The 15,337-nt window shown below is 34.3% G+C and overlaps 1 protein-coding gene across 2 annotated transcripts in view; it reads left to right on the forward strand.

Moving 5' to 3' along the window:
* The window catches only part of SNX2 (sorting nexin 2), a 62,238-nt gene extending 51,845 nt beyond the window's left edge, over window positions 1-10,393 (forward strand). The window contains exons 12-16 of one of the 2 annotated variants that reach the window (XM_043976241.1): window positions 3,115-3,258; window positions 3,724-3,735; window positions 4,521-4,601; window positions 4,714-4,785; window positions 9,916-10,393. In XM_043976241.1, coding sequence (XP_043832176.1) covers window positions 3,115-3,258; window positions 3,724-3,735; window positions 4,521-4,601; window positions 4,714-4,785; window positions 9,916-9,966 — 360 coding nt within the window. In that variant the 3' untranslated portion in view covers window positions 9,967-10,393. The remainder of the gene's footprint in view (window positions 1-3,114; window positions 3,259-3,723; window positions 3,736-4,520; window positions 4,602-4,713; window positions 4,786-9,915) is intronic. The other variant, XM_043976242.1, reaches the window with a different exon arrangement.
* The last annotated feature ends 4,944 nt before the right edge of the window (window positions 10,394-15,337 follow it).

Below are 15,337 nucleotides of genomic sequence, written 5' to 3' on the forward strand. Positions count from 1 at the left end.
TTTTTAAATATTGAAACACCTTTTTGACTTTTGGAGCACCCTATATAACCAACCTGTGGGTTTGTGCCTAAGGCCTATGTTGGAATTGCCTCTTGTTTCAGAGACTTTGAAAACAAACCCCACTTCTCTGTTCATCCCCAATCCCATAACAAGTGTCAGGCATTGCTTCTTTCTCATAACGTGGAAAAAGTGGGGAAAGCCTACCTTTATCTACCTAGAGAAATTCCTAGGTTAGGGACCCCCTCCCTCCCCTTACTCCCACAAGGCTGCAGCCACACTGTCTGGAATTCCCTCCATACCTTCTCCCAATCTTATAAAAAGTCATAGATGATGATTCAGTCCAGTGAAAGAAGGAAAGGAGAGCAGAAGGAAGAGGAGGATAGGAGGGAAAGGACTGGGTCACAGATCAACCTTCATGACATCACTGGACCTAAAAGAAAAGAAACTGGAAAAAAACAGCTATGGTCAGTTCCTATATTCACAAGCTACTTATAGGAGGGACTAAAGCTGGTGAAACTTAAGTCCCCAGTTGTGGGAGGAGACTGAAGCAGCTTCCCATTCTGCTGGTGGGTGTACCCACTAACAAAGGAAGAGGAATCAGAAAGGAATATAAGGAAAAAATGCTGAAGGACTAAAGATTTCAAGAGAAAAAACCTTGGAGCACAATCAGATAAATCATCAGAAAAATGAGTACTAAACCCTCAAAGGGATTGCAAAGCTTTCTTAATGAATATTAGAAGACAAAAGAAAGTGGGACAGTACTTGATGAAACACAGAATCCTGTGAAATCTCAGAAGAACCCAGAACAACAGTAAGAAAATCCAGAATGTTGATTCAAAAGAGAAATTATATCCATAAGAGAATAAATTTTAAAAAAAAACAGCGAGGCAGAGGAATGCTAAAATGTATTGCTCTCAAAGCAAAAAAAAAAAAAAGTAAATCTATGAATTAGGAAAAATTGAATCTAAGGTGCCATTTTCTCCAAAGAAGCCAAAGAGAAGCAAAAGGACTCACTGAAAGAACATGTGATTACTTTGTGATTCCTCTTTGATTGAATTTCTGGGGAAATTGAAAAACAGACTGGCAGAAATTAGTTTTAGGCCATCATATTCTTTAACAAATTCTAAATAGGCACATGAGGTTAATTTTTAATATGCCATTAAAAATAGAATCAGAATCAAATCATTCTTACAATGTTATTTTTTTATATAATGGAATACTATATAAGAAATGATGAGCAAGCAGATTTCAGAAAAATCTGGAAAGATTTACATGAACTGATGCTGAGTGAAATGAGCCAAACCAGGAGAACACTGTACATAGTAACAGCAACATTGTATGATGATCAACTGTGACAGACTTAACTCTTCTCAGCAATACAATGATCCAAGACAATTCCAGAAGACTCATGGTAGAAAATGTTCTACACATCCAGAAAAAGAACTGTGGAATGAATGTAGATGGAAGCATATTATTTTCACTTTCTTTTCTTTCTTGAGGCTTTTCACTTTTGTTTTTATTCTTTCACAACATGACTAATGTAGAAATATGTTAACCATGATTGTACATATATAACTTATTTCATAGTTGGTTGCTGTCTTGGGGAGGAAGGGAGGGAGGAAAATTTGGAACTCAAAATCTTATAAAAATGAATGTTGAAAACTCTCTTTACATGTAACTGGAAAAAAATAAAATACTATTAAGATGGGGGGGAAATGGGGCAGCTAGGTGGTGCAGTGGATAAAGCACCAGCCCTGGATTCAGGAGTACCTGAGTTCAAATCCAGCCTCAGACACTTGACACTTACTAGCTGTGTGACCTTGGGCAAGTCACTTAACCCCCATGACCCTGCAAAAAAAAAAAAAGATGGGGGAAAAACAATGTTATTTCTTAACCAAATAAGAGATAGAAACTATTACAAAAAATAAAATAATGTCAGTCACATAATTGAAAAACATTTCTATTAACAAATTAATACCAAGAATAGAAGTAGATGACTAAGAAAAAAATCTTTATATCAGATATCTCTGATAAGTATGCTGAGACAGACTACTTATAAAGTAGCCAAAAGCAATTTTCCAATAGATAAGTAGCTATTAACGATATGAAAGAATGCTATAATTCATGTATTTAAAAAGTGCAAATGAGGTATCAGTCAGCAGATAAGTGAAGATGAAAACAAGGTGGGAAGAGGCTGTGTTGAAGACATTGTGGAAAGAGGGATGCATGTATGTAAATTTTTAATAGAGCTTTGAACTAGTCCAACCATTGGAAAGCAATTTAGAATTTTGCAAAAAGAATTACAAAAATGTCATTATCCTTTGATCTAGGACTTTGGTTTACATTTGGGGGAAAAAAAGCATGCTTCTGTTAGAAATCTCTTTAAAGACTGAATTTTTTTTTAAACTTATTTATTTTGAACCTTCTTAAAAGTCCTTAAAAGTGAGTTTTTGCCATATGTGGATTAGTTGAAGGAGGTAGGGGTGTTTAGCTTTAAAAAGAGAAAACATTGTGGGGGACATGAAAATTGTGTTCAGTTACTTGAAAAGCTGTCATGTGAAAGAAGGATTAGATTTCTTTTTTTTTTTTTTTTGACCGTTGGTGGCAAGAATTGGGAGTACTGGAAAAGTTACAAAGATGATTTAGGCTTGATATAAGGTAAAAATACTTCATAAAATTAGAGCTTTCCAAAAATGAAATGGACTGCCCTCCCAGGCAGAGTTCCTTTCTAGAAGTCTTCAAACAAATGTTGGATGACCACCTGTTGGTTATATGTCAGAGATGGATTCATTTTGAACCAGATGGCTTCTTAAATTCCAAATCTGAGAGTCTATGATTTTAGTATCGATCTCAGTTTAATTATATCACTTACTTTGCTTGGATTTATCCTTCCTTTTATTTTGTCTGTTGTCAGTTTTTGAAACCATTGTATATGAATTTTCTTTTTTGTTAACCACTCAAGTGTTTGCATTGAAGATAATAATCTTAATATATTAGAATAAAGTTTATTCAAGCTGATTATTTTATGTTCTTCAATTTCACACTACTTTTAGGGTAATGAAATGTCAAATTATATATTTCATTGTTAAAATTATGATGATATTATGTTTATAGGGTGTGTTTGATCATCGAATGAAATGTTGGCAGAAATGGGATGATGCTCAGATTACTTTGCAGAAAAAACGCGAAGCTGAAGCAAAAATGATGCTTGCCAACAAACCAGATAAAATACAGCAGGCTAAAAATGAAATCAGAGAGGTAATGATGTCAATTTGTTTTATCTATTCACGTTGTTAGATCTAAGTTATTCACAATTCATTCATTAATGCATTTTTTCATGTATTTAATTTCTGAACCATTGGGCACTTTGGCTGTTTCCACATATTTCTGGAATTTTTTAGATTTGTTTTAATAAATTCTATACAATTGGTCTGAAATAACAAGAATCTCAAGGCCCTTAGCTTATTTAGTGTGAATAGAGTCAAAATGGACAAATATAGCGGGGAATATTTTAAATTATCCTTTGTTACCATACTTTTAATTCGTTGTGGTTTAATTTAAATGATTAAATGTATATGTAAGTAGGATTAGAGTAAGAACTATCCTATGTTTTTTTGTGTTTTGCAACATTCTCCCCATATATATGTATGTATATATGGTATTTTAGTAAATTTGTGGAGGCTTGTCATAATATATACGCTTTTTTTGCCATGCTTCAATAAGGAAATTGAAGAGGTAGGACAAACTTTATATTTTTGAAAATAAATACAAATGCTCTTTAAAGAGTATGTGCCAGTGTTGTTATATAAAGGGGAACCATCATTTGCATAGCTTAAATTTTCAGTTTTTATTTTGGCTGCTTCATTGGTCACTAATCACAACTTGTTTTGTCATTGCTGCACCTAATATATTTACCTATAGACCTTGAGATGGTTACTGGGGGATTTATTCTTCTCTGAACATAATTCTACTATCAGTAATTTTTACCTTTTTCAATCAGATTTTTAAATAATTTATTCTATATAGTTTTTTTTAATTTAGAGTATTTTCATGGATATGTTTATAGTTTCTTTTATTTAAATGAAAAATACTTTAAATAAAGTCCTTATAGACATTACTTAATGTTTTGAAAATGTGATAGAAAGGGAAAGAGAACAATAGCAGTATAACACTAATATTTTTTTCTGAGATTTTCATCTGTTATACTTTACTTATGGAGAATACCTTTGTGTAAATGCTGTGGCATTCCAATCCTTAGTTAGTCTCTGTTGTGGAAGTAAAATGTTAATAAATTTTCAAAAATGGACATTTTTTGAACACAGAAGGTATGTTCCACTTAAAGAGTACAAAAAAGGTAAAAGTGGTATCGGGAGTTATAGTTTTGAGCTTCCTTGAGGTACTAAAGTGTTATGTTGAAGCTTAATTTATTAAGTAAGCTAGACATTGTAGATTTAAAACGAACTTCTTAGCTAGATGGGGATAAAATGTAATTGTGTGTGTTATGTGTTTTTCTTTATCAGTGGGAAGCCAAAGTTCAGCAAGGAGAGAGAGACTTTGAACAAATCTCCAAAACTATTAGAAAGGAAGTTGGAAGATTTGAGGCATGTATAATAGTTTTATGCTTTCCATGAGAACATAGAGATTTTATTGCAATTTTATTTTGAATAATTTGTTTTTCAATTATGAGAAATTTTGTTTTATTTCATTTAATAGAAGGAACGAGTGAAAGACTTTAAAACTGTTATTATCAAGTACTTGGAATCATTAGTACAAACACAACAACAGGTAAGCTAGATTCCGTGATTTTAAAACTATAAAATGTGTTTCCATGTAACTTTTAAATTGTTTTGTTGTTGCCTTTTAAAAACCACTATCAACACTCATCTCTACCATCCAAACATAGAACCTTTCCTTATATTAAAAATAAAGTTAAGTAAAATAAAACTCAACAGTGATCACATCAACAGTATATGTAACATTTTCTGCTTCTCTGGAGCCTAGCTCTTTGCATTTAATCTTAATTCCATTATCTTTTTGTGGATTTTTTTTGTTTTGTTACATTATTGTGGTTTGTATATGTTGTTCCCTTAGTTCCATTTTCCTTGGCTTGACTCATTTCATACATATTTCTAATATTCCTCATTTTTTCCATAATGCAATAATATCCCATTATAGTCATATGTTTTACCCAATTAAAGGGCACCCACTTTAGCAGTTTTTTTGTTTTTGTTTTTTAGTTTACCAAAAGTGCTACTATGATTATTTTGGTAAATATATGGTATTTTCTTTCTCTTTGACCTCTTTGCATTTATTGCCAGTAATGGGATTGCTGGTTTAAAGGTCTAAACAATTTATTAACTTCTTGCATAATTGTTGTTTAACAGAATAGGTAGGCCAATTCACATTTCTCCCAACAAATTATATTAGTGTTTCCTGTCTTTTTGAAGCCCCTTCAACATGAACTTTTTCTATCTTAGGCTATCTCTGTCAAATTATTGGGTGTGAGGTGAAACCTCAGACTTCTTTTGATTTTAATTTCTTTTATCATTATTAATTTGGACAGTTTTTAATAATCGTTATTGTGTGTCTTGATTTGTGTATCTTTTGTCCTTATTTTTTTACTTTCCATATAATTCGTTATTTTAAGAAGCAATAACTAAAGTGTTAATGAATTGAATTTCTGTTTTCCTTTCTATCTCAGAGGGGAGATTTCTGAAAACAAAATGCTAGTCTTGAGGTAATAGTTTTTATAGCAAGAAACAAAATACTTTGCATTGTTTCTACTGTGTAAATTTTTTTATTTACCTGAAAAATTCAAATAACTGTCCAGAGGTTGATAGCTTTCAGAAACAGAGAAGTGGTAATCCCATTGTACCCTGCCCTCTTCAGAGTATTACAGAATACCACAGTTTGAGGACATTGATGTGCTGAAATGTAGCCAGAATAGAGTAACCAATAGTAAAGGGCCTTGGGTCCATGACATGTGAGAATTGATTGAAGAAACTGACCAGGTTTAGCTTGGAATTGAGAGTACTCAGTGAAGACATCATAGCTGTTGTCAAGTATTTAAAAGGATATCATGTGAAGGAGGGATTAGACTTGTTCTGGTTTTGCCCAGAGAGCCAAACCAAGAGCAAAGGGTAGAAATTGTTAAGAGGCCACTTTAGGCTTGATATTAGGAAAAACTTCCTAACAATTAGAGTTATCCAGTAGTGGAATGAGCTGCCTTAAGAGGTGGTGAGTCTTTCCTCCTTGGAGGTCATCAGAGACCACTTGTCAGGCATGTTATAAGGGGGATTTCTTTCATGTATGGATTAGACCATAAGGGACCTCAGAGGTCCCTTCCAACTTTCAGATTCTTTGGTTCTGGGACTTGGGCAAAGGAAAGCCGTTTCATTTTTACTATTTGACTAAGCATACATAGAAGAGATCTTTGCAAGAATTGACAAAATTTAGGGGAATTGAGAGTTTGTTTGATTCTCAAGATATCTGAAAGAGGTAAAGATACTCAAAGTTGGAAAAAATACAGATGTTATTGCTATTGGGGAAAAAAGGCAGTGGAGAGCTCATTAATAACCACTTTCCCATATACCTAATTCCTTATTCCTACAAATTTTTTGTTGCTATATTTTGTTTTATTACGAAACCACTTCCCAGTAATCAATCACCCCTATGGCATACTTTCCTATAAATATAACTAAGCAAAAACAATCCGTTAATAGCAATTGTAACTGATAGCAAATGACATTTCACCCTTTTATGGTTTATCACATTAACAAAAAAGAAGTATCTGAAATCAAGACTAGTCATTGCATTTGACCTGAATTCTGTTGTCTTTTAGTGAACATCATTTTAAACATTGTGTATTTTGTTGTTTTAGTTCTGATTTCTTTGCTCTGCATCAGTTTATAAAAGCCTTTCCATGTTTGTCTGAATTCTTCATATTTTAAATTGCTTCTGATATCATTATATTTATATACCATAATTTTTTCATCTATATCCCAATTATTGGATACAGTTTGTTTCCAGCTTTTTCATACACAAATAGTGCTGCTATGAATATATATGTATATGTGTATATGTATGTATGAGAATTTTCTTAATGTCATTAAATTCCTTTGGGTCTAAATCCAGTTTAATAACTTTATACAATTCCTAGTTGTTTTCCAAATGGACCGATTAATATCACTCTACTATTAGTGAGTATTAGTATACATAAATTTTCAAACCCCTTCCACTACTGACTTTGCATTCCTTTACCAGCCTTATGAGTTTCATGATTGTGGATAGGCAGTCAGACTGCTAGTCTCCAGAGACCATATCATTCAGGCCATCTAGTCCACCCTGTACCTGAACAGTAATCCCTTCTATTATTATATGATCTAGAAGTTGATCTGTTGTTTCTGATGACTGCTGTTCTCTAACTGTCTCACAAGGAATGCCTTTCCACTTTTGGATATCTCTGTTGGGAAGGTTTTTTTGCTTACCTCAAGGCTAAATTTGCCACTTTGCAACTTCTGTTCGTAATTACTTCTAATTCACGTGGTTATTTTCAGCAAGGCAATGATCCAATATAACTCTGAAGGACTTATGAAAATTGCAATCCATCTACAGAGAAAGAACTGATGGTATCTGAAAACAGTGAAACACTTTTTTTTTGACAGTTCCTCAATCTGAAGTTTTATTTTTATCTATTTTCTCTCATAACCTAGCTAATGTAGAGATGTTTTCCATGACTACTCATGTATAATTTATATTGAATTGCTTGAGTTCTTGGGGTGGGGGGGGTGAGAAGAGAGGGAGGAAGAGAAGTTGGAACACAAAGTTTTTTTTAATTGATGTCAAAATTTGCTTTTATATGTAATTTGGAAAATAAAATTCTAATTTGGAAAAAAATTAATTACTTCTAATTCTTCCCTCCAAGTCAAGGAGAAACTCTCTTCTTCTTTTTGACAGTCTCTTTAAATAGTTGAAGACAAGGGGCAGCTAAGTAGCACAGTGGATAAAGTACTGGCCCTGGATTAAGGAGGACCTGAGTTCAAATCCTGCCTCAGACACTTGACACTTACTAGCTGTGTGACCTTGGGCAAGTCACTTAACCCTCATTGCCCCACCAAAAAAAAAAAAATTTAGTTGAAGACAGATGTTTTATCCCCTCTACTCAAGCCCTCTCTTTTTCAAACTAATAATCCTAACTTCCTTTAACTAATTCTAATATGTCAAGAAACTTGAGGTCCCTCTTACTGTCCTAGTGGCTTTCCTCTGCATGAACTCAGACTTATCAGTGCCCTTCCTTAAATGTGACAACTGTAACTGAACACAGTATTCTATATGTAGTCTGACCAGAGCAAAATACAGTGAGGATTCATATATTTTTAAAGTGCATAGAAGGGGCAGCTAGGTGGTGCAGTGAATAGAGCATCAGCCCTGGAATCAGAAGGACCTGAGTTCAAATCCGGCCTCAAACACTTGATACTTACTAGCTGTGTGACCCTGGGCAAGTCACTTAACCCCCATGGCCCTGCAAAAAAAAAAAAAAGCATAGAATACACTATTCCACTGTCCTTATTGTTTGATTACAAAATTTTTGTTTTGGTACACGGAAATCATGCATAGTAAAACAAAAGGCCACTTTAAAGGAATCTCCTTGTGATATGTTAAGATCATCATTTTATTTGATCTTCTGATAATTAGTATCAAGAGAGGCATATAACAAGGAGATTTGTATTTACCAGAGAGGTTTTGCCACTGTCACAAAGGATGACAAGGACAGATTTGATTTTAAAAAGATCTCTCACAAATACTTATATATTGGTACATAATAGAGTGCTTGGCCTGGAGTCAGGAAGACCTGAATTCAAATTGAACCTCAGGCACTTATTAACTGTATGGACAAGTCTTCTCAGATGTAAAATGGAGATGATAATAGCACCTATCCCAAAAGTTGTTGTGATAATCAAATGAGATAATTTGTAAAAAATGCTTAGTATAATTCCTGGCACACAGTAGTTGCTACATAAATGATTATTCTTTTATTCACTTCCATGATTGCCCCCAAACTTTGCTAAATCTTCTATGCAGTCATTATACACACTATTAAAACCAAATAAATGGATGAAGAATTCCAGACCATGATATGTAGTTGTTGATACATCAGTACACATATATTGGATGGATACTGCAGATAAAAAAAGAATTGAATTAGAGGAAAAAAGAGTGGGCTGAATTAGATTTGGGAAATTGAATAAAGCTTTCATGATTTCCCCCTTCCCCCCCCCCAATTGTTCTTATAGAACAATGTTTTCTATAGGGTTGCAAAACTAGGAAGATCAGTCTTCAAAGAATCAAAAGTAAAGGCAACCCAAAATGCAGTAGTAGCCAAGAATAGACTGTGTGGCATTACCAAGGACAGAATTGCATGCAGAAGTAGCATAAAAGCTATCAGGAAAAAAGACCCATAACCAGAAAGGGAGTTGAGATGAATATATAGTTATAAACAAAGGTGAACAAAGAGAGCCGCCACTTGTTGGACTTAGTACTTCTGTAAAGTTAAGAGATCTAAAGGAAGGCCTTTGGCAAGTTAGGTTGACATCCTAGTGTAAGATTTATGGGAAGACATAAACAAGAGTCACATGGGATGAAAAGGTAGGAATAGGTTGCAGATTACTCTGCTGGAAAGTGTACTCGTATCAGTGATTTACATTTAGATGGCTAATGTTTTAATTGGCTAACCTATTCATATAATAGTCAAATGGACAAATAATTCATTAAAATTATAAAATATTTCAGTTAATTTGATTTACAACTGAATATACATTATTCCTTTTTTAGTATTGTAGACTACTTTTAGTTCATTAGTTCCTATATATGCCTATGGAAAATAACACTCATATCATTTTGTTTTTTTCTACACAGCTGATAAAGTACTGGGAGGCATTTCTACCTGAAGCCAAAGCCATTGCCTAGCAAGATGACTTCAAATCAGAAGATTCTGGATGTTTTTTCTCAGTTATGCTAAATTCCACAATGAAATCACTTTAAAATCATCTAAATAAACCACTATATATTTTATGAATTAACATGTGGCTTTTTTTATATACTCTGACATTTTATTAACAAGCTGCATGTCCTGACCCTCTTTGAAACAAGTGGACTGTGGCATGACATTCTGCAGTACTTTGCTGAATTGAACACTATTGTGTCTTAATACTTGCACTAAAAAGTGCACTGCAAGGCCAGAAAGTTTTACAATATTTTTTCTTTACAATGTGTTCTGTTATTACTACTACTGTTATCTGACTTCTTTAAATCAAATTATAATTGCATTGATTAATGTTCACTTATACATTCCTGTACAGAATCATGATTTTGTGACAATAATAAAAGGTTGTACCTTGTGAAATACTAGTTTACACAGATTTTTTTTGAGCAAGGTTATTAATATAGAAGAACTTTAAATGTGTTTTTTGGTTTTTGGTTTTTGCGGGGCAATGGGGGTTAAGTGACTTGCCCAGGGTCACACAGCTAGTAAGTGTCAAGTGTCTGAGGCCGGATTTGAACTCAGGTACTCCTGAATCCAGGGCCGGTGCTTTACCACTGCGCCATCTAGCTGCCCCAATGTGTTTTTAATGATACATGTTTTTTCTTCTAGAAAATCTAGTTTCCATTGTTAATTACAGTAATTCCCATTTTTATTAATGGTAGGAATTAAAATTGTTACTGGAAAAAATCTTATTTACCAAAAGTCATTTACCAGGGGGGCAGCTAGGTGGCGCAGTGGATAAAGCTCCAGCCCTGGATTCAGGAGGACCTGAGCTCAAAATCCAGCCTCAGACACTTGATACTATCTGTGTGACCCTGGGCAAGTCACTTAACCCTCATTGCTCCACCCCCACCCCCCAAAAAAAGACATTTACCAATATGGTAAGATGGAAAGGGTTTGGTCAGAGGGTGTGGGAACATATCCTGGCTCTGCCATTTGCTACCTGTGTGTGACCTTGAACAAGTCCCTTAATCTTTTTAAACCTCAATTTCCTCTTCTATAAAATGAATGGGTTGGATTAGATGACCTCCAAGGTCCTAGCTCTAAATCTATGATCCTATCACCAAAAGAACTTTTCATTTTTCAAAGATAACCAAAGAGTGCTCATACTGGAGGAGATAAGGAATGGAGAAGCTTTGGGTGTGTGTTTTTATCCATATGTAACTTAAGAAGTGTAGTTTGGGGGGCAGCTAGATGGCACAGTGGATAGAGCACCGGCCCTGGATTCAGGAGTACTTGAGTTCAAATCCGGCCTCAGACACTTAACACTTACTAGCTGTGTGACCCTGGGCAAGTCACTTAACCCCAATTGCCTCACTGGGAAAGAAAAAAAAGAAGTGTAGTTTGTCCAGGAAAAAAGTTTTTTCTGTGCTTGTTTTAAATTTTATGTGTTTATCACATATCCCATTATTGCTCTGATTATCTCAGACTTATAAGTACTAAAATAAATTTTCACACATTATAAAATTTAACAGATTTTTACAATTATATATACATACACATGTTTATAATTTTATATATATATACTCACATACTTTAATGTCATAAAATTTATAATTTTTTTTCAGGACAGCTTTAACAACCAACGGCACATGTTAAAGAAAGATGCAAAGTGGATGAGGGCCTAATATGAACTTAGACAAAATTGTGAATTAAGTGAAATTTCTATGCCTAGTATGTACCTTGTTTAACAGTCTAAATCCTTGCTTTTAAAGTATTAACTGATATGAGTTAACATTGTGTTCCCTTCCCAGGGTTCCCTTTTAAAAGGAACTCTTACATATAGAATCTATAATACTTTTTCCTGCATTCCTTCACTACCCTGTTTCTGAAAAGGGAATAAACAACAGGCTTGACTTTCCCACTTCTGGATGGTTTCTGACCCCTGATAACAAAGCTCATAGTATACAGTGAATATTTATGAAACTTGATCATACTAATGAAATCTCCTAAGTAGCAAGCATGGCTAAAAGCATTAGAGGAGATTAGAATGCAAATAATAAGTATTACCCTCTTTCCTCAAGATAAGTCTTTTATGCAGAGGAGGAGAGTAGGAGGATGGCTAAAGAGCAGTAGAGAAGGTTGCTGTCCCATACTTCTGTTCTCTTTTTTTTTCCAGCTTTCTTTAAGATTTCAACTCATTTTTTGCTCAATAAAATAAAATCCTCTCCCTGGAATTAAATCTTCCTTTGCTACCTTTCAATGATATATGACATACATTAGGACCACTGGAACTGTGCTGAACCTAAAAACTAGATGCTGTAAAAAGACTCAAGTTTTGGCTCTCAAGTAGCACTATAATAGGTGAGATAGCAGTAGATTTATTTTAAAAAACAAACCCCCCAAAAAAGCTTTTTGTTAACACTTTGTGTTACATAAAATCACAGAAATCATTTGAAATTTTTCTGCCTGTCAAAAAATTGTATAAAATTGTTGGAAACTACTGGTTAACAGATAGAAGAAACCACACTTTTCATTTGAGTAGCCCTTTAAACTTTTCAAAGCACTTTCACATTTATTTCATTTTAACCTAAATAAATTGAATTTCAACCACTTTCACTGATTTTAGGCTCACTAATGAAAATTTTTTGTTCTCAAAAAGGGATTGTGTGTGTGCTTAAAATAAATAATAGGTTAGATACATTTTCACAGTTGAGCTGATATGCCCCAAAATTAATTTTTTTATGCCCAAACATTTAAAGCCATAATACCCTAAATTTCAAATTTAACTTGTTATGAGAAAACAAGAAATTTGTGATTTATTAATGCTATCCAACATTACATTTATGCTATTAGTTTAAGACCAAAGGCAAATTTTCTGTAGAGATGTTCACAAATAAGGAAATAGAAAGGAAATATAAATTTATTTTTTTAATTTTTTTAAGTGGAGAGGGGTGGTTTCTGGGAATTCCCTCCAAAACTGGGAAACAACAGCCAGTTTAGTTTTATAATCTTAGCTTCCATGGGGCACATGAAAAGAGATATGACTGACTACACATAACCTATATCAAACTGTTTGCTTTCTGTACAAGTGGGGTAGGAAGGGAGGGAGAGAATTTGAAACTCAAAATTTTAAAGACAAGGGTTAAAATTTGTTTTTATATGTAATTGAGGAAAAATAAAAAAGAGAGAAGAAGAAAGGGTTTGATTTGTCTATGATCACGCATGGAGGCAGTATAAGTCAGAGGCAGAACATGAACCCAGGTTTTCGACCCTAGGATTTAACTCTTTCACTAGACCACATTTGTTTTTCCTGCAAGTACTATTAAGAAAAATGTCTAAAATGATAAGTTCAAATAATATAGGGAAATTATGAAGAGAGGATCAATAACACTTAATTGAAAATTTGCTTGATGTGGCTTTAAAAAAAAAAGTGAACCCTTAAGTTCTAAAAGTTTACCAGCTCTACAAGGGCAAATAAATGAAAGTGAGACGATGTGAGGATTGCTGGTATTAACCTTAATTTTTGTGGCTTCTCTTTAACAAAGCACAAAGTTACTGATAATGTTAGAAACTTGTACTTTCCTTTAAATTTGATTTTTCAAAGGCTTGGGGGTGCTATCCAACACCTTTTTGCTAAGTGACTGTCATTAAAATCTGAAGTCCATTGAAAAATAGGATTTATTTGGGAAGAATTTACTAAGAAGAAGTTTTACTGTACGTATATATGTTTAATTGAAAAAGTCACAACTTTTTTGGGCCTCATTATCATTTTTTAAATGAAGGGATTGGACTAGATGATTGTCTAAGTTCCCCTTCAACTCTTGACACTCCTATGAAGAGTCAAGTCAAAGGAACACTAGCATTGATTTTCTACATTTTGCCTTGAAACAATATGCTATTTTTTAGAGGACATCAAAGCCAAGAGTTATTATTTGAAAGGATTTTTTAAAAATTATTAGTTAGAAATCAAAAGGGACTTTAGAGAACAGGAAAGCTGGACATTAATGGTCATCTTCAAATTGTCATGTTTTGTTTTTACCAATGATGGGCCTAAATCCATCTTATAGGTTGTAGGTTTATAAGCCACTTCACACCTACAAATCAAGACTACAATCCTTTGAGGACAGAAATTATCTTTTTTCTTTGTTAGCAGCCTGTACACATTAGGCAGTCAACCAAATAAATATTTTAAATCACTATCTGTACTACTTGTAGGCACTGGGGAGATAGAAATACAAAAATAAAATTGTTCCTCAGTTAAATTACATTTATTGAGAACTTAGTGTGTGTGAAGCACGGTACTTAGTGTTGGGATACAAAGAGAGGGGGGAAAAATAGCCCTTCCCCTTAAGGACCTTACATTCTATGTGGGAGACGCATGAAGATGAGTACTCAGGTGAATTTAATCTCATGAATTTGAGAGTTCCTTCCCTTGATGCATGTCCCATTCAGTGTTTTGACGGCCTTCCTTATCTGACATCTTAGGGTACCAGCGGAGCACTGTGATTGTCTGTTTCTCATCACTCACCATTGCCATCTTCCTACCATCTTCCCTTCTTCTCTCACCTTGCCATCGTCCCTTGCTATCCATGGTGAAATCTTTTATTTCTCATTTTTAAATTTCCTCACTGGTTATATTTTCTGGCATGTTCACACCCACCATGGGCCCCTATCTTACTCTCTATGTGATATTTATTTTTAATTCTTCACTTTTGTGTTAGGAGCAGCAACAGCTTTCTGTAGGTAGGTTTCTCTTTAAAGGGGAAGGCTTGCCATCCTGACTTCTCAGATCTTTGTTACTTTGGCTTCCATGGGGCAGCTAGGTGGCACAGTGGATAAAGCACCGGCACTGGATTCAGGAGGACCTGAGTTCAAATCTGACTTCAGACACTTGACACTTACTAGCTGTGTGACCCTGGGCAAGTCACTTAACCCTCGTTGCCCTGCCCCCCCAAAAAAATCTCTGTGGGTAATACTTAGAAAGCCACAAATTAACTTTTTCTGTATTGTATTATTTGTATTTTGTTAAACATTTCCAAATTACTTTTTTTTTTTGGTAAGGCAATTGGGGTTAAGTGACTTGCCCAGGGTGACACAGCTAGTAAGTGTCAAGTGTCTGAGGCCAGATTTGAACTCAGGTCCCCTGAATCCAGGACCAGTGCTTTATCCACTGAACCACCTAGCTCCCCCTCCCAATTACTTTTCAATCTGATTTGGGTAACACTATTTTGAGGATTTGAGGTCTGGGATAGGGAGTTTGACACTTCTGTGCTAGAGTATAGTACAGTTAGGCAGATTCAGAACTAAGTGGATAACTGGAATAGATGTCAATTTGGTGGAGAGATACATTCG

This window comes from Dromiciops gliroides, chromosome 1 (assembly GCF_019393635.1).
Source record: "Dromiciops gliroides isolate mDroGli1 chromosome 1, mDroGli1.pri, whole genome shotgun sequence".
Taxonomy (NCBI): domain Eukaryota; kingdom Metazoa; phylum Chordata; class Mammalia; order Microbiotheria; family Microbiotheriidae; genus Dromiciops; species Dromiciops gliroides.